Source organism: Danio aesculapii, chromosome 3 (assembly GCF_903798145.1).
Source record: "Danio aesculapii chromosome 3, fDanAes4.1, whole genome shotgun sequence".
In the NCBI taxonomy this organism is placed as follows: Eukaryota; Metazoa; Chordata; class Actinopteri; order Cypriniformes; family Danionidae; genus Danio; species Danio aesculapii.
Window position 1 is genome coordinate 24,575,344 of NC_079437.1, and position 20,913 is coordinate 24,596,256.

The window sequence follows — 20,913 nt, forward strand, 5'->3', positions numbered from 1 at the left end:
AGTAACGTTAATGTAATCCTCCTATAACCAACAGCGGGTCTGGCGTTTGGGAGCACTTTGGTTTCCCTGTAAGTTATGAGGGTGATGGCAAGAGAGTGGTGTAAAAAAACAATGACAACTGCTATGACAGTAAGCTATTTTAGCAGTAATATTTGAGCATGTCAACTCATTTACATGGAAACACGTGCACTAAGCAAATGTATCCCCGCAGCATTCAGACAGGCTATTCCTACAGATTCGAACACGGCAAAACAAATCACCGAGGAGATCGGTACATTTATAGCTGTGGATATGAGACGGGGCTCAAAATTGTGACAGTTTTAGTCGCATATGTGCCCAAAATTCATCTATGCGACCTCAAAATATATTTGTGAGCATTTGTGCATAAAATTGATGTCGTGCGACTAGTTTTCACAGCAAAATGTTCACCACATGCGCGGAATTAGGAGGCATTCAAACATTAAGCATCTTTGCACCTAAAAAACGCCAAACGCAGTGCTCAGGAATGCTTTAAAACATTTGTCATGTCAACTTGCTGCAGTAAACAGCCCGCAATGCTTGCTCTGCCTTCAAGCTCTTCTTATTGGCCCACTGCGCTATAACAGAATGCGAATGGATTGGTTAATATCAGCTGTCAATCACTCAGTTCCGATGACAGGGTGCTACAGCCGCGAAAATGTAAAGGTCTGGACATGAGAGAATGAAAACAACACTAACAGATTTAGTTTTAGAAACCACCTACAGTTACAAATAAAGGCACATATGATTAGTGATCATGTAATGAATGTCAAGTCAGCATTTACACTTTTCAAAGAGTGGATAAAAGACTTCCAGTGTTTAAAGTCCACTATGAAAATTGGCTAAAGCATTCACCGTAAAGCCGGTGGGACGGAGTTTTCAGGTAACAGTGTTTGCCACTGAATCTGCACATTTTAAGCAAGAGATGTTCTAACGTTATTTAATCCTTCATTTAATCATCACGATGCTGTCAGTCGTGCGTCTGATACCGCGTTCACTATTGCTAAAGAGCATGCATTCACTGAGATGAAACTAATATTGCAGCTCATGAAAAGACCATTACTGCTATTAAGATGATGTATGCAAATAAGTTATATGTCAATATCATCTGTGCAATATCAGACACCACCTGTGATAACAGCAGTTATTATTGTTAATTCAGTTCATCTCATTCACGTCAAGCAGTGCGTGCAGGGCCGGTGAGCGAATGCAGATTTTTGTTTATTTGTTAGTTGTGATTAGAGTGTTAATATATAATAGAATCTGTTAATATAAAACATCTAGTAACAGTGCTCATAATTTTTGGTGGGTGCGACAAAATTTTGTCTGGTGTGCCTAAATTTTTGAAGATAGGAGCACCGGTGCTAACAAGAAAAAAGAATCCTTTCGAGCCCTGTGAGACCTTAATTGGTAGTGGAAATTTTGGGTTAAGAAAATGTTAAATGTGATACAGCCCTGTAACATTATTCCTTCATAAGCCCATTTCAGTCAGATAATGCCTGCTTTCAGATCCACTAAAATGGCAGGTGACAGTCAAATCAAGCTTTTCTAAAACTTATTATCTTTCTGAAAATAAAAAAAATACTTAAAAATTGATTGAAACCCGAGTTCCATATAAAAACTAAATTGTTCTTTTTATTTGTTTAACAACTACAATATTACATTTATTTTTATAAGCAGCTTTTTGATTTTGAGTATAAAGAAGGATTTGTTTTATTTGCTGCTAGGCAGAAACCCCAGAAGTATAGCTCTATCACTGTTTAAAGTAAAAGAAAAAAAACAAGATCCTACTTTTATGATGTTAGTTTTAATAAATTAAAAAAAAATTAAATCAGAGAAATCCTCTGGCTTTTTTCTTTTTTGCTGTATCGAAAACATACTGAAGCGTGACACCACTGTGTCGTATCGAACTGAACCGAGAGTTTTGTGAACCGTTACCCCCCTAATATATATATATATACACACACACACACACACATATACAGTACATATACATACACTTTTACAGTACTTTAACATGTTCAATTCAGCCAGCAGTCAGATTTTACCAATGCACATTTTTTATACAAATCTTAATAAGCATATGAGGACAATCTATTAATGAGACCATCTGAAGTATTAGCAAAATGATTATATTTACACCACCAGCATAATGTGTCACATCATAAGCCATGAAAATGTGCTTGTACAAAATAACAGAGGCAGTAGAAAAAGAATTATAATCAAATGACCCTTAAATATTTAAAAAAATAGTGCACTTACGGACATACATTTCTCTGTTTAAATTAGCCTCAGGAATAATCTGCATGTTCGTTACTTTCGACTGCACGCTGAGAGAAACCAAAAGTAATCCGACCATATAGTACAGTTCTTTAAATGTCCAGTAGGTGGGGTGTCAAAAACACAAGTAATAATCTGCGACTGCACAACAATGATAGTGACTGAAAAATATATGTTATAGGGGGCCAAATCTCGTTATATTTTTGACGTCAGTTTCGGGCCGGAGGGAGAGCTTAAACGATTTGTGTTGGGACAAGATAAGAGCATTGTGTGAAATAAAGATCTCGAATATAAAAACTAATTTTACACTGAATGTTTGTCTTGTGTAAATCCTAGTGAAAAGAAATAAAAAATAAAGCAATATTCTAATACGTGGAAATAAGGAAGAAAAAAACAACTGATTCTTTAAAAAAAAAAAAAAGACTTTGAACAAGACTCTGAACAAAGACAAAAGCTACTTCCAAATATGGAGAAGATTTGATCTGATGATGCTAGTAAAGCAACAAAGGCTTTGTTTTAATAAAGGTGTGAATGATCTCAGCATGCTTTAATAGAGGAGTGAACGGAAGTCAGGTTGTGGTGGATAAAGTTAAGCATCTTATACTTACGGATGTGCCTTCATCTCAATGTAGTTTTTAGGAATGAAACCGTCTTTGCCATTTAGTTCTGCCTTATACCAGTTCTGATCACACTCTTCATTTAATACCTGCGAATAAAACAGAAGAGCATTAATACTGTACTATATTATTACACCATCATTTACCTTCAGTAAAACACTGGACTTAAAACTGATGCTGCAACACAAATTCTCATAAGTACACGAGTCACATTCATGAAGTTTTCTGAAACATAGCATTGTCAAGTCAAACTAACACTGAATAGTTAAACATCTTTATGAAAGTGTAACGCAAGAGCAGTCATGCAAATGTGCCATACAAAGCACCTGCCTGGCGGTCAGTTCTTTTAATTTAGCATCAGTGTGAAAACGGAAAAAAAAAAAAAAAAGCATGAGGTGATGCGTTTACATCTGATTGAATGCTAAATATATCTATAGGCTAAAGTTATCAGTTAAGGATTTAGATAACCACGCTGTTAATTTTTTTTCTCCACATATTCACTTCAAATGTCAAAATGAATTGCATTAAATTAGGGTCAGTCTAAACGATGCTGTAGGAAATTAAGAATTGATAGAAAAAGTCTAAATAGTGCATAGTGACATCTCTAAAATTGAAAACATTCAAAGAAGATAAAAAAAAGAAAAAGAAAAAAGAAAAAGAAAAAGAAGAAAACAAGCAAATAATGCAATTAAAGTTTAAACTTTGCTGTGATCAAACACTACATCTATAGACAAGCTAGCCTCTAAAAACACTCAAAAATGGCAATTAAATTTAAGTCAAATATTATCTAACTGATACCTAATATGGACAGATTAATAATTATAAAACTATATTAATAATAAAAATAATTGTCTTAAAATATGAAAAGTATAAAAAATATATCTAAAATATAAAACATTTAAAAAAATTGTAAGACTTTTATCAAAATATCCACAAAAAACCCACTAGAACAGTTTATTTGACTTACAGTATCCCAAATGATTTAAAGAATGATCAAATCCAAAAAGATAAACACTTATAATAGCGACAATAATGGTGTTGCTATGCTAATGACATGCCACACCCTTGATTTCTGGTTTTGTTTTATATAAAACACGGAAACACAGAAGTTTCCATTCGACTCCAGTTTTCTTAACTCTTTTTATTTTATTTTATTTGATTACACAAAGTAGCATTACAACAGAACCATAAAATAAATTTAAAATTGAGCTAATTTGTCCATGTGTTCACGACCAAATGAGGTGGACACTGTCATGATAAAAGCTCCTCTGCTTTCATGCTGCCTCATGCTCATCTCTCATCAGTAATTGATTCAGCTCTATTGTTTTGCTTCAACAGCTTTCAGCTTTACTCTGCTTCACGCCAGCATAATAATAAGTTTTCAATACCTCAGCTCATCCATGAGCATTACATTGAGTTACTCCCCAAAAAAGTAACTAGTTGCTTTACTTAGTTACTTTTTATGGTGAGTAATGCGATACGTTACTTTTTCTTATACCTGTTTTTTTTCCCCTTTTTTTCCTTTCTTTTTTAATAGAGGAGCTCTGCAATTAACAACACACTCTATAATCTAATTTACCTTTAAAAAACACATCAAAAATAATATTTTAGGATAATGTTATCTGAGAACTTCCTGACCCCAGAACTATACATATCGTATATACACATTATTGAAAGTTTAAAGCAACGTGTTTGCTACTTTTGTACTACTTGTCTTAAGTAAAATCACTGTCCATTGAGACTATAATCCTCTTTTCCTTTTCTTCGATGCATTCAAAATAATGAACACATTCTCTCTTGAACTGCGTGATTCATTGTGAATATTTTTATTTTAATTCAACAATTTATTTTTAAAAACTAAATAACTAAACTAAAAAGTAACTCAAATGGTATTACTTAATTTTTAAAAATAATGTGTAACTTTACTCGTTACTTAGAAAAGTTAGATTATTACGTAACTCGTGTTACTTGGAATTCATTACCCCAAACTCTCGTAATGATGACAACAACTCCCATGATTCCACACTTGCGGTGTCATCAAAATATGCCTTTGTTTGTTGTGTATAAGCAAAAACTGTGATTGTGTCAATATTGTGCCTTAAATGAAATAAATCCACATTACACATTTGATAGTCCTTTAGATCATCACAATAAAATAGCAATACATTTTTTTAAGTTGCAACAATCTAAAATATGAATAAATCACCTATGGCTTTGTATACAGTATTTTATTGGAAATCACATATACAGAAAAAAAAAACGTTGACAGCTTAAAATTGTAAGGCAACTTGCTTTAGAGCTTTTTTGAGTTTACTCAACTTAAACTATGTCAAGTGCAGTACTTTGGTTGAAAGTTAAATCAACTCAAAAAAATCTCTGCAGCAAGTGTGTGTGTGTGTGTGTGTGTGTGTGTGTGTGTTTTTATATATATATATATATATATATATATATATATATATATATATAGTAATAAATGATTAAACAAATGCAATTTTCTAATTGATTTAGATACGTTAGATACATTGATATTGATTAAAATGCTATAAAATTCATAAAAATAAAGGAATAATCAGTAATTAGTATACAAATGAGTGTGTCACTTTCAGTTTGTTATGAAGTGAAAGTATTTCTAAAGCTTCTCTTCATCGGCTGCATGATGTTCTTCTCAGTAGCATTTAAACATAGCGGGAAGGTGGGAGACCAGATTTCTGTTAGAAAACAGGCTCACAGCTGTGGTCTGGAGGAAATAGAGCGTACAGCATCCTTCCGCTGCAAAGGTTGATGGGTAGACAACCAAAAATACGAGAAGAGCAAGTCTACAAGAACACCAGTTGATGGACTATTCACCAAAAAGGAACAACTAATGTCTATGAACAACCATTAAAAGGCTAAACTGATGGCTATTTCCATTGGATATGATCAAAAACAACAGGAAAATATCCTGACGGTGAATTCCACCAGTGGTTTTAACATCTGGTTAGCGCCTCTGTGGTTTACTTTTACTTTTAAATTTTGCATATGAAATTTGAACATGAGCATCAAAGCCATCTACAATCCAAATAGTATAGACCCTTTTCACATTTCTGGGTTTCTCAGCAGCAGAAGTCATCATAGTTGGGTAAACTTAGAGCGCAGGGAATGGGAGAGTACAACAAATACTTTTTTTACAATCAATTTGCTGAAATATTGAAAGAAAAATGCCACGGTGGTGTTATCAAGACTTTCAGAAAAAGGAAAAAAATTGTGAGGCTGATGACGGCAGCCAGAGGCGAGAATATAGTGAAATTTACTCTCAGCCCCATGGATGCTGCACTAGATACACTTTGCATACGCAGTAATTCGTTTTTTGTAGTTTGACGCAAAGATGATACAATACATACATAAATACATATAAATGTTCATATGCAAATTTCAAGGATTTAAAATTATGATGACCATAAAACGCGTCATAACAGTCTTGTGAAAAGGGTCTATTATGCCAAATGCAGTAACTTAATAGCAGCTTTTGTTATGAAATAATCCAGATTTCAGAAACTGCCCATTTAGAGTTTTAGGGTGAGACGATGTAGGATGAACTGTCAATTTTGAGATTTGGGTTTTTTTGGCTTTTCATAGTTTCTTTTTGGTCTCGTGTAAAAACATCCAAAAATACACTTTCAAGTGGTTCTTTTTATTGCACTTTTTCAATTTGTGTCTGTAGATTGCAATCATAATACATATTTATAAAGGCTGTTTTTTTCAAACTGAGTTTTTCCTTCCTTTGAGCCATGAATATCAGTTTTTCATATCAGTGTTACTCATATCTGCATTCTGAGGTTTTTATATCAGCAATGCACATCAGCCACCCAAAAATGCCAATCAACTTCATGCACAAAACTGGAATAATCTCATAAAAGATGTGCGAATAAAGCAGCGTTTCCATCCAATGAGTCAAAGAGAACAAAATCGTCACTTCCTGATTAAATGGCGCCAAATATCAACAGTAAAAATGGAATTTGCTGCGGCAGGAGAAGCTGCGTGAATCTTTTCCTTATTTAAAAAATTACTTGCACTTGCAGGCAATGAACACGTGGTGGCATTTGAAGGCGTGAGACGCGGAGCACAGACGCTTTTGACAATTCTGGAGGTAATAAATAATAAAATAACACTAATACTTAAGTAGTTACACTGTTTTAGAATAACCAAAACACAATTTCAGATGATTTATAGTGTGGTTTGTCTATTCACACACATTTTTATCATCACATGATCTCTTATAACTAAATCACATGACCTTTTTTAATGTGCATACTGGAGATTTTTCTGTAAAGGTGTTTCCATCGTAGTTTATGCGCTTTCTTATCGAATAAACAGTTTATCCTACTGCGTTATGCGCATACATTTTTATGCGCATTTTCAAATTTTATGCGCATCTTGGCATTTCCATCAACCGTTTTTTAATGCGCATATCCAAAATGCACATAAAAATAGGTGGATGGAAACATAGCTATTGATAACTGTGTGTCATTATATACATTTTTTTTTTCATCTCATAATTGAGAGAAAAGTAATAAAAAAAAAAAAACTGCAAACAGAAAAAAAAAGAGAGATTTACAGATGAAAAATTGCTCTGCAAAACATTTGACTAATGTGTTAAAAACAGAAAAGATCATTTGGAATCTGACTTCATCCAATGTTCAGATTTTGTGCTGGAAATTTATGCAAATAAGCTCAGCTTGCAATTACTATTACCTAATTTGCATAATTCCACAACATTTTAGAAAAAAACTCATGTTTGCAATCATTAATGAAATCTCTCAAATAAGGAAGTATGGTGATTACTGTGACATTTTACACTGCCATTGTTTCTTTTTTTTTTACTCCTTTCACCTGTAGGGTCTTGTATTAAAAAACATTTAAAGGTTTAAAATAAAGCTGTCTAATGTTATACACCTCTATATTCACACGTCGGTTTTAACACTTTAAAGCCTCTTTACCATTTTTGGAAAAATGATTGTCTTCTTTGACTCACCCATACAATTTGCCGTGTTCATAACTGGAATTAAGTGGGTGTACAGGCAGAAGATGATGTTGAGCGGTTCGGTGCAGCAACAGAGCAAACAAACCCACAAGCAGAATTGATTGTTCAGTCTTCTCCCTGATGCCTACTTAAAGCATAATAGGGCGCTAACAGCTCTCTGCTAAACCCAAAAGACAATGAGCAGACTGACACCATCCACTCAGCGCCTCCAATCTGTAGTGGAAGCTACAGATGGCCATCATTTATTTAGAGAGACAGAAAGAGAGTTTGAGCTGATCATTTACCAAACCACACGCACAACAAATGCATTTCTCGAAAACACTGCTTCACCTACACAAAACCAACACGTTGTAATCAATCTCACAAAAAATGTCCGGTCAAACCCGAATCTATGCTAACAAAAAAAGTTACATTTTATTTAAATAATTTATGCATATATTTTATTTTGAATCAATTCATTTATTTATTTATGTTTTAATGTCATTTCAGCAGCATTGGCTATACTTATGGCAACATTGGTAATAAACATTCAGTTTAAAACTTACAATCATAACTGTTGCTTAAACAAGCTGATAATAAAATTAATAAAAAGTTATAATATACACTGCAAAAAATCCTCAAGAAGACTCCTTTTTAAACATTTTGCTTAAATTATTCCTAAATAAAAAATTCTCTAAATGTAAAAAAAGACTTTTGGTGGAAAGTCTTATTAGTAAGGCCGGCGGGCGATTGATCGAAATTATTTTGCAAATGTGATTGAGCAAAGCTGTGGCCGTCATGCACATCTTGTGAGGGAAACACGTTTGTGTGATCATTAGTAAATCTCCTCTAAAGGCCAGAGGGCACTCTTGCACATTGGCTTTCACTGTACCTTTACCACACAATGATGACAGCAATATGTTAGTGATCAAAACTTATCAAAGATCCATTTATGTGGAAGAAACATTAACAATTAAAAAGTAATTACTCATTGAGAGCCCTATTATTAAACACACATGCACTCATTCATTACACAAATGGACATATATAGAGGAAGAAAGAAAGAAAGAAAGAAGGAAAGATATTTGGTTACAGAAATATTAAATCAAAAAAAGGTGTAAAAATCTAATCAAAGTGATAAAAATGTGACCAGAAACTACTACTTTAACAATAGCAGAAAGTTTCAAATTAATAAAATAATAAAATTAAAGAACGAGCTGGTCATTTAATGCATATTATAAACTCAATACTTTAAAATCTTAATGTATTTACAGAAGAGACTGATTAAGAAATCTTGTCTGCCGGGCAAATCCAACCTTCTGGACAACTGCCAGAAAAAAACGTGAAAGACACAAGCAGGCGTTCGATGTCTGTACAGCGATATCACAAAGCTTTAATGTACTGAAAAAACATGACTGTGTTCATACAGGTAAAACACCTTAAGCTTAAAATGTCTGGACCAGTTACAACTGGAACAAGATTGAAGATTTGAAAATGAACGAGCTCATCAAGCCAACAAGCTTGAGGGAAGTGGCCTCATTCTCTCGTGAGAGAGGGAATGATGAAGAGAGGAAACGAAAGCAACCTAAAGAGTGCACTAAAGAAGACGGCTTCTTGCATAACCGCCATTAACCTTCAAGTCGCTTGACAAAAGCATGTGATCTCTTTTGTTTGACACTTTCTCTGAGGCCGACTGTCCTCTGACTGCACGTACAGAAAGCAACACAATTCCATAAAAATAAACATACGATACTTTTAAATAAAATTGACTAAAACAATTATACAAAAATACACAATATTTAAAAGCTAAACTCACTCAAATGTGCTTTACAAAAGTCAGTGTCATTATTATAATTATTTTATGCAATGGTTTAGGGCTGCACGATATTGGAAAAACCTAACATTGCGATATTTTTATATTCTGCAATATATATTGCGATATGATTACAATTTCATTGGATGAGTTGAATAACTGTTTGGAAAGAATTAATAATTTTAGATTGATTAGGATGATTCTGTAGGGGAGTATATCTATATCTATATCTATCTATCTATCTATCTATCTATCTATCTATCTATCTATCTATCTATCTATATATATATATATATATATATATATATATATATATATATATATCTATATATATCTATCTATCTATCTATCTATCTATATCTATATATATATATATATATATATATATATATATATATATATATATATATATATATATATATATATATAGATATCTAGATAGATAGATATCTAGATAGATAGATAGATAGATAGATAGATAGATAGATAGATAGATAGATAGATAGATAGATAGATAGATAGATAGAGTGTCAAACTGTATTCAGGTATACAGTAATTGACTGATAGATAGATAGATAGATAGATAGAGTGTCAAACTGTATTCAGGTATACAGTAATTGACTAATCAAATGTAAAATAATACTGTATAGTCTGTTGTATAAAGAATTCAATCAAATTAATTGTTATTAAATTTAAAACAGTACAATTTCCCATTGAAAACCCTCACACTGGCCACAAAGTCACAGGCCTTAAATAAAAAAACACTTGCGAAATGATCAATTATAATCCAGACTCCACATTGCGGTTACTTGCGATATCGATGCTGAAATGATATATTGTGCAGCCCTACAATAGTTTACAGTTTCATTGGCAATACTGCACTTTAAAAAAAACAATATTGCTTAGTGAACTTTTCAGCACGAAACAAAAGATCAAAAATAGTGTTCATTATAATTATAGTTATAGTTATTTATATATATATATATATATATATATATATATATATATATATATATATATATATATATATATATATATATATATATATATATATATATATAATATATATATATATATATATATATATATATATATATAGGTTAACAGAAGCAACTATTATTTATATCTGTGGGCCTTTATTTTGATAATGCTAACAACCCCATTGCCTAAATGCAGATCTGCATCAGAAGCAAGATCAGTCAATACATGTCTTTATTTGATCAAGTGTCAAAGTAAATTAGTTTAAACGCCTGTGAGACTTTTATTGTGACGAACATCAGCAGACTCTGCGCCTAAATACAGATGAAAAAGTTAACTTTAAACAACAATGAACACAAGCACCCACACAGGCCTGCAACAGGGTTTATTTATTTCACTGTACATTTTATATGGATAATATTTGAGCTTTACTAAATGAACTGTTGATTTTTGATGTTTAAGTTTTGAAAAAAGGAAAATGAAAAGCTTTATTTTGAAACGAGCCTTTATTTCTTTAGTTTACCTTCGTTTGTTTAATTGTATCCAAGTAAATTTAGAAACGTAATTTTGTACCAGATTTGTTGTGTTCATTATTTATATTAATTTGTATCATGTTATGGGTTTCTTTTTGGGGTTAAAATTCAATTTAGAGTGATCTAATCAATAAGAAACCAGGGCCCTTCACATAAAATAGGAAGAGGGCGCTACACAGCATTCACATAACGCTCTTTTGTGCACAAGTTCGTTACTTCCAATAGAGGCGCATGGCTTGCGCTCTCATATTGGGAGCGATGTGCACATGGCATGATACGCTCACGTTTTTCAGGCACACCTAGTGGAAAGAATGTGGCGAGCACACCACGAGCCACGTGACAAGAACTGACTAATCAGCTTTATACTTTGTTTGGAATATACACATTTGTACAAACATACAAAACACAAAAATATTGAAGAAGTACGAAAACCAACAATTTTGTAATCTAGTTGATCAAAAGTGCCTTTCAGACAGAGTTTCAGCAGCCTTTGACAACATTTGTTCTCTTTTAATGGGAAATACTTAGATTTACATAAGACAAATACTATTTTTTAAATACTTTTATTTATTCTCACTTTTATTTTATTTATTTATTGTTCTGTCATTTATTTTCATTGTAAAATTATTAATTATGTTTGATTGACAAAAACTTTCACTTATTTTTAAGTCCAAAGAGAAATGGACAATTAATTTGGGCTGTACTAATTGGTTACTGAGCAGCAATAAATAACACTTTAAATACAAGTTAGAATTTTCACATGATTTTCTAAACTAGTAGTGTTTTGAAATGAATAAATGCATAATGATCATGATACCGTGATTATTTCTCAGACTATAATCTTACAATCAAAATCTATAATCGTTGCATCACTACTCAAAACCCTAAATTAACCCAGAGACTTCGAACTTGTTGCCAGATTCACCAATGGACTGACTGCCCTCTTGTTTCACCCATGTTTCAATCAGACTATGTCGCAACAGTGATGGCGGTTTGGTTTTGTGTGGCAGAGATAATCTCATCCACAGCTGTCATGGCCTTCTGCTAACCAGTTCAAAACACTGGGATACCCATGATGCACGGCAGGAATGCTGATTGAGAAGATGTACTGAATTAGTTTCGACTCTGACGTCATCAGATGAGGGTCAAGGCTGACGATTTCATATCCTGACAGAGACAGGAGGGGCAGCAATGCAATCTAGCGAGGATTGTGCTGCAGACAGTAGATTATCTCTGAGTGTGGATTAATCTAGCGAACAGGCTACAATAATAAATAACAGAAATCCATTAGACAAAATAAAATCAAGCATCACCATAATATACTATCTCAGCGTGTCTGGTTATGAATGAGAGATTGCAATAAAATAAAATAAAAATGTTTCAGTTTCAATTTGTAGTACTTGTTGACTGCTTGTAACTAAATGAAATAAAGAAAAAAAAAGAGAATAAAAAAGAACAAAGAAAAAAAACAAAGAAATTTATATTAATTCTTTGAATTTTATTTTTAATATACACACAGTTATTAACCCTCATGAACTTTTAATATTTAAATTGAAATATTTTCAAGATGTTGTTGAAAAATGCAAATACATATTTAGTGAAACACAATTAACCCATAATATGGGCAATAACAATTCAATAAATTAAAAATGCACAATTTTCCACTCTAAATACGACTCTAAATACTCTATTTACTAGGCGTTCTCAATATTTTCACTAAAAGGTCCAAATATGAATTAGGTCAAAGGTTCTGGAACAATTGATATTACATACCTTGTGATTCATGTCACAGATGTTTATTAAAAACAAGTCAACACTATTAATTTTTCTTTAAATAAAGTGGCATTTGCATTCACAACACATTCAATACAATGCGAATTTGGCAAAAGTACTGATATAAGTGCATTTTTATACAAAACAAAACAATACACCAATAGTATCTGGATGCAGCAAGCTGAGATTGCATATATTTTTAGATATGCAATGTCTGACACATTGTACTCAATGGAGCTAGTGACATCACTGTGAGGGGTAGGGTTGGGGTTAGGTGTGGGCATTAAAAAGTATTGCATGCAGCTCAGATTGCAAAAAAAGGTTGAAAAATACATAAAGTGTGTAACGAAAACTTTAGGTGTTGTAGTTTTGTGCCCCTTATACCTGTATTTTGTGGACACTGCCATTTAAAATGTGTTTCGTTTCATAGTGCCGTTTCAAATTTCCACTATTTACAACTCCAATTCGCTCATAACAAATCAAGCAGAATGGCTTTGTGCTAGCTTGTGGCAAAATAAACTCATACTTGTCTATCTATTAAACTTTTAACTTTACTCTTCAGCAAGTTCTTTTCCGTAAGACCGACATCGCCATCCATTCAAATGATCACTTTGCTGCAGTGAAGCCACATATGATCACTAGATGTCATGACAACAGAGTCATGCAGGAAGATTTAGCCTTTGATTTTATTTCGGCCTGTATTTTTATTTATTTCTTTTTTTTTATTTATAAAAATACAAACAACAAAACTATTAATTTACAAGGTTTATGCGTTTATCAAAGGAAATCCATAATTTGAATCCTTTTTGCATGGTCTTGCAATACAAAACAAAGTCGGGTCTGAATTTAATACCGGAGTCCGGACTTTGAGAAACCCTGCTATAAACTAAATAAAATAAAAATAATTGTAATAATTTTTAAAAAAATGAGTTGAATGGTACAGTTTAATACTTTAAATAAAAATTCTATCATTAAAGATTATGTTTTCTCAAGCAAATGCAAAACAAATATCAACTTAGAAAATGTCATCCAAGCAAACTGTTAATAGTGTACTTCTATAATAAGGGGCAAAGGTTCACATCATAACTGATGTGCTGTTATCAACACTGTTATCCAGGACTTCACAAAAGGTCAGGGCTCACGCTGCACCAGCACAGACACTGATGTGCACTAAAACAAGGCTGCTTTTCATGCCAGCATCTGCTTTCACAAAGACAGCAGTGTGTGCACTAGTGTCAGTCTCTGCTTATGACTGACTGCTCAACAGTTGTACAGGCAAATCGACCCATCAGTCTGTTTCAAACATACACACACACACACACACACACACACACACACACACACACACGTCAAAGCCAGAGAGAGAAAGAGTGCTATGAGAGATAATAAGTAAACTCTACAGTAAAATAAGTACCTAAATTAAAAAGGAAAAATAAAAATGTAAGCAATGTATATATAAATCCTAGACTGTTCAAAAAATAAAAAAGAAATAAAAATTAAAAAATGAAATAATGTTATATATATATACATATATATATACACACATATATATATACATATATATATATATATATATATATATATATATATATATATACATATATATATACACACATATATACACACATATATATATACATATATATATACATATATATATACACACATATATATATACATATATATATACATATATATATACACACATATATATATACATATATATATACATATATATATACACACATATATATATACATATATATATACACACATATATATATATATATATATATATATATATATATATATATATATATATATATACATACATACATACATACACACACACACACCCACACACAATAAATAAATAAATAAAACAAACAAAATGTAAACAATTAAAATTTATAACTGGGAAAATAATATATGAAAAATAAACTATGACATTAAGTAAACAAAATAAAAATAACTGCAAAAAAGATAAAACATTTTATAATAAATGAAATGTATTCATAAAAATGTAAAATAAACAAAAAGATTTAATGAAAATACAAGTGAAAAATAAATGCAAAAATGAATTAAAATAACAAATTAAAAACAAACAAAAAGAAAAATATTGAAATTAATAATAAATAGAGATAAATGCAATTTATATATTTAAGAACATAATACATCTAAAAACTATATGAACATGTATTAAAAATTGTAACTTACACAAAACCGCATACAGCATCACACTCCTTTCCCACTCAAGGCCTACTGCCTCAACCCTGTATCTCCTGCCTGACCCTGGGACGCTATCTCAAGGCTCAAAAAAAATAAAAAAATAAATAAAATAATTTGTCCACCAGAGAATCTCCTGTAAAATGGTCATCCCGTTCAGCTCTAAATGCGCCTCCTGAAGAAAGAGTGAGAAACGACTTAAATTGCGCTGTCTCTAATGATTTTACTGCAAATTAAGCGATCTCTCTACTTATCGAATGTATTAAGCTTTTTCTAATCTTCTGAAATCAATGAAAAAGAAAGAAAGCTTATTAACATGCTTATTAGCAAATCTGAAAATGGGCAAATTCGACAAGCTTTAATAATTGATCTGTAGGGATTTTTGAGCTGGAAATTCACAGACACATCCTGGAGAAACCAAAGATTTATCTTTTGATCTTATATGAATACGTCCCCCTTTAAAACGAATAGACAAAACCCAGTAAAATCCTGTTTAAAATGCAGCTTGGTGTAATTATAGAGAATGCGGAGAGATTGACCTCATTATAGAGTCATTACCACTGAGAGACTCCTGAGAGTGATTTTCATGTTGACTGACTCAGCGCTGGATCAGACGTGATGTCACTGTGTTTAATTATGCCTACAGATGAGGAGGGCAAGGTCACGCCACAGCATATTACAGGAATTACCAGCCTTTCATTATGCTCAAGCGGCATCCTTACTCTCTTACTCTTTGCATGTGATGCTATTTCTGCTGATCCGCAAGCAAAACTTGCATGTGGAAATGCTCAAACCCTGAATGGAGAAAATGGTCTGGATTTGAAGATGTCATTTTTGCATTTGACATTGAGAGCGCAATCAGAGGTAGCTGCAGGAGTCAATCAGCGCTAATCATTTTCCGCTCTGTCCCGCTGTGACTGCTGATCGCTCTTTACATGGATTCATCAAGTCCGGAAGAATTGTGTTCCTGAAAAATCACTCAATTATTTTTAGAAAAAAAGCCTTGCTTATCTTGATGAGAATGGTTTGTGTCATTCCTTTAATGAAAGATTGCAGAAAGCATAACGGTGTTGTAACAGGTAATCAACTGATATTTTGGATTCATTTCTAATTCACTAATATTAAATATTTATTATTTATTTTCTTTTTGACAGCTAAATTACCTCTACTATCATTTAACATTTGATTAAATGAATACTGTACTTTAATGCTACTTTAAAACCTAACCTAAGAAGAAAAAATAATTTAATAAATATATTTTTATACTTTCTATTCTAATGTTGGAGGCCACACTTTACAATAAGGCTTCATTTGTTAAAGTAGTTTAGGTCTTGAGACGAAGAACCATATAAAAACCATACATCCATATTTATGAATTTTCAGTAATAAGATTTTTTTCATTTAGACTGTTAACATTATATTATTGTTAATTATTATTAGTTAATGCGCTTTGAGATGGCATGAAAGAACAACGAAGAACAACTAACAAAGAACAACTTTATTTAATCAGCTGACAATTTTAATTTCTGAAAATAATGTTATAAATGTATTGTTTATTGACTGTTCATGTTAGTAAATAGATTACTAATACAACCTTACTGTAAAGTGTTACCATGATGCATACATTATCGTACATTTTTTTTTGTATTTACAACATTTACAAATGTTGAACGGTCTGTTTAAATATATGTAAATATTTGGTTTTGCTTTCATTTTCTAAGCTGTCGATAGTTTTATGCGCACAGCTGTGAGGGCGAGAGAGACATTAAATAATTAATTCTCTAATCTAAACCACTCAGACAACCTTTACTAATTACTCGGAGAGGACAAAATTACATCTAAATTGGCTGAAGAATATTTGAATATACCATTAGATATGGGTAATCAACATTTGTCTTATTTAAATAGTCTGCACGTTTATTCTTGTAATTATTATAATTTTTAAAAAATTATTTGCTGTATATTTTATTAATCTGATGATGTCAATATATTACATAATTTATACATCTAAAATACTTTGGCAATACTTTAAAAAATGTCATGCCAATAAAGCAACCTGAACTTGAATGAGAGATAGAAAAGCAGATTTTACAAACAAGCATGCATGCATACATACATACATGGAACAGCTAAGAAGCCAATTGTCCAATTACTTTTGGACCCTTAACAAGTGGGAGGCACATATGTAAACTGTTGTAATTTCTACAGCGTTCACCTGATTTGGATGTAAATATCCTCAAATTAAAGCTGACATTATGCAGTTAAAGCACATCTTGTTCGTTTTATTTCAAATCCATTGTTTTGGTGTATAGAGCCAAAAATGTTAGAATTGTGTTGATGTCCAAATATCTATGAACCTAACTGTAGACAGACAGATCTATTATATTTACAACAATCATCCTATTCATAGATATAAAAAAAAGTAGCTGTTGAAAAGGGAGAAGAATAAGTTTTCTAGGCTTCACTTCCGTAGACATCAGTGTGTTTTACCAACAACAAATGTTTGTTTAAACTTACCTCAGAAACTTCAAATAAATAATAAATCCTAGAAAAGTTGTGATCTATGTCAAGCACTGTGTGTGATTCTACTGTTTAGAGTTGTAGATAGTGAAAGGGTGTAAGATCACAGTGCTGCCACAGCTCTTCCCAAAGCTCATTAAAACAGCCTACTAAAGTGCGGATTAACACGGCCCGTCACATCTTGATCACTTCGGCTTGTTAACGCTAGTGTCTCTTTCAGAGCTTCTTAACGAGACTTGTCCATAATATGACTGTGATCATCAACGGCACTGGCTTATGTAACAGTACAATCCATGGTTTATAACTCGCGGACGGGCAAACAGAACGACTTACTCAACTTATAGAGCAAAACAGGTTTGAGTTAATCTTCTGATGCCAGCGGAACAGATTAAAGTATAGTTCAGATCATTGTTTCATACGTGCGTCACGTGTTCTGCTGTGAAACACAAAAGAAGATTTTCTGGCTTCCAAATGAACAACAATTTGGCATTTTCTAAATATCTATCTGTTAGTATACTTGTATTTAATTACAAAAAAATATACAAAAATAAACATAAAAAATGGATTTAAATGAATAACGATGAATGAAAACGTGTTAGAAAAAGAACATTTACGATAGTTCACCCAAAAATTAAAACAACCTCATAATTTATAAAACATTTTCTTTTTTTCTGTTGAAATCAAAAGAAGATATTTTTAAATTATTATAAACATTTCATTATATTCTTAATTCTTAAATTATGGATGTCAACGGGTCCCAGCAATTCGCATTCTTCTAAATATCTTCTTTAGTTTTCAACAAAAGCAAGAAACTCAAACAGGTTTGAAACAAGTGAAGGATGAGTAAATAATTTTCATTTTTTTGGGGTGAATTATACCTTTAAATGTTTTTAATGAACTGAAATGAAGATTTACACACACTTATTCCACTTAAATACATAAATATTGTACCATGAAATTCTAATAAATAAAACGTTGATTTATATCTAGGTATTATATCCTCATCATTCACACAAAAAAGAAAACATTAAACTGAAAATATTTTTTTTTAATTTATGAATACAAATGAAATGGACTAAACAATATATGACACAATAATAAAACGTAAATTCTGTACATACACATTTCTTAGCAAATCTTAAATTCATTTTCACATAACTTAAATGCAAGACTGGCTGTAGTTTCTTCACAGAAATGATGATGAGTTGGCTAGTTGGTCGTCTTTGAGTCACGTTAACTGCACCAGGCAGTGTCTCACCATGATGACTCAATCTGAAGATCCTGACAGATGATCATGGCCCCACACACACACAAACACACACACACACTCTCTCTCTCACACACTCTTTCTCTCTCTCTCTCTCTCTCTCTCTCTCTCTCTGTGTCTGTCTGTATGTATGTCAGCTTGCAGCTTCAGTTCAAACATTGATGGTAAATGCATGAGGAGGGCTTATGTTAAAGCTGAGCTGCTGCACACAATAGCTTTTATTGCTGCACAAAGAGATGGGTTTACAGAGAGACTGAGGACAAATATCAGCTATCATCACAAACACAGAGAAAGATGAAGTTCCTACTGTCAAACGCACAAAACACACACCAACACTCAACACAGAGAGTGTAGTACAAACGCTCATACAAAAAAATAGTTAATTTTACCAAATGACATTATAATATTTGATTCAGCTAAGATTAACTTGTGCTTTATTTAAACTTGTGGTTTTGAATTTATATACTTGTGGTCTTAATTTTAAATCATGTCAGATACTTTTTCTGAATGCTTATGAAATTGATAATAAGGACAGAAGAGAAAAATCAGAGCGTAGGTTAATTTTAAATTGACAATAAAGTAATTTTTTTGTATTAAAGTAACTAAACTGAAACTATTTTATTTATTTTGGTTTCCCATCTAACATAAAGTCTTTAAGATGTAAATATACAATTACCTTTTCTTAAAAATATGAACTGATTAGCAAGGAGAGAGCAAAAAAATTTAATTAACTCTGACCAATTTTAAATAGACTCAAAGCGATGTTAAATCAATTTTTTATCATTTAATGACTAATAGCCACAGCCAAATCTCCCTGCAGCCCAAGACCGGTTACTCACTGAAGCTAAGCAGGGCTGGGCCTGGTCAGTACCTGGATGGGAGACCACATGGGAAAACTAGGCTGTGGTTGGAAGTGGTGTTAGTGAGACCAGCAGGTGGTGCTCAACCTGCGGTCTGAGTGAGTCCTAATACCCCAGTATAGTGACGAGGAGACTATACTGTCACTAAATGCCGCCTTTTAGATGAGACATTAAACCAAATTCCTGACTCTCTGTGATCACTAAAAATCCAATGGCACTTTTCGTAAACAGTAGGGGTGTAACCCCGGTGTCCTGGCCAAATTCCCTTCATCGGCCCTTATCCTTCATGGCCTCCCCATGCCCCGAATTTGCTCTATCACTGTCTCTCCACTCCACCAATAGCTGGTGTGTGGTGAGCACACTGGCGCTGTTGTCCTGTGGCTGCCGTTGCATCATGTAAGTGGGATGCTGCACACTGGTAGTGGTGTAGAAAGACCCCCCATGATTGTCAAGCCCTTTTTGGTGTCTGGCCATACACAATAAATGCGCTATATAAATACACATTACATTAATACTAAAATTCCTTTAAATTTCTAAAATTTACATACGTTCTACAATGATTTTACACTCAAGTCACATTTAGGGTTGTGTGATTAATTAAAATCGAATTGCAATTTGAAACATTGTGATTACTTAATCAAAAGAGACTGCAATATGAAATGCATATATATTTTTTACAATGTTTTTTACAAATACTTATTTCCAACAAATACTTGAAAAATTATTTGTATTCGGGAAGAAGAAAAACATATCAAAAAGCTGCTGTTCCTCAAGAGACCGCAGTGCATGCCCGCATGAGTGAGTGAGACGTTCAGAAGTCGGGGGGGCGGTAAAAGGTGACTGACACAGGCTGCTCCCAGTGTTGCCATATTGGGTGGTTTCCCGCCCAATTGGGCAGTTTTGAATTGATGTTTGTGGGTAAAAAGGACAGGCGGGTAGTGAAAATTTGGGCGCCTGCCCCATGGAACATAGGCTGAACATAGGCCCTCTGTTATGTTATTTTCTTTTCAATGACGTTTCTTGTTACAT

The 20,913-nt window shown here is 32.6% G+C and overlaps 1 protein-coding gene across 2 annotated transcripts in view; it reads right to left on the reverse strand.

The window, feature by feature from the left end:
• The window catches only part of grb2b (growth factor receptor-bound protein 2b), a 58,163-nt gene that overhangs the window by 17,943 nt on the left and 19,307 nt on the right, over positions 1–20,913 (reverse strand). For both annotated transcript variants that reach the window (XM_056453472.1, XM_056453471.1), the window contains one exon: positions 2,907–3,004. In XM_056453472.1, coding sequence (XP_056309447.1) covers positions 2,907–3,004 — 98 coding nt within the window. The remainder of the gene's footprint in view (positions 1–2,906; positions 3,005–20,913) is intronic.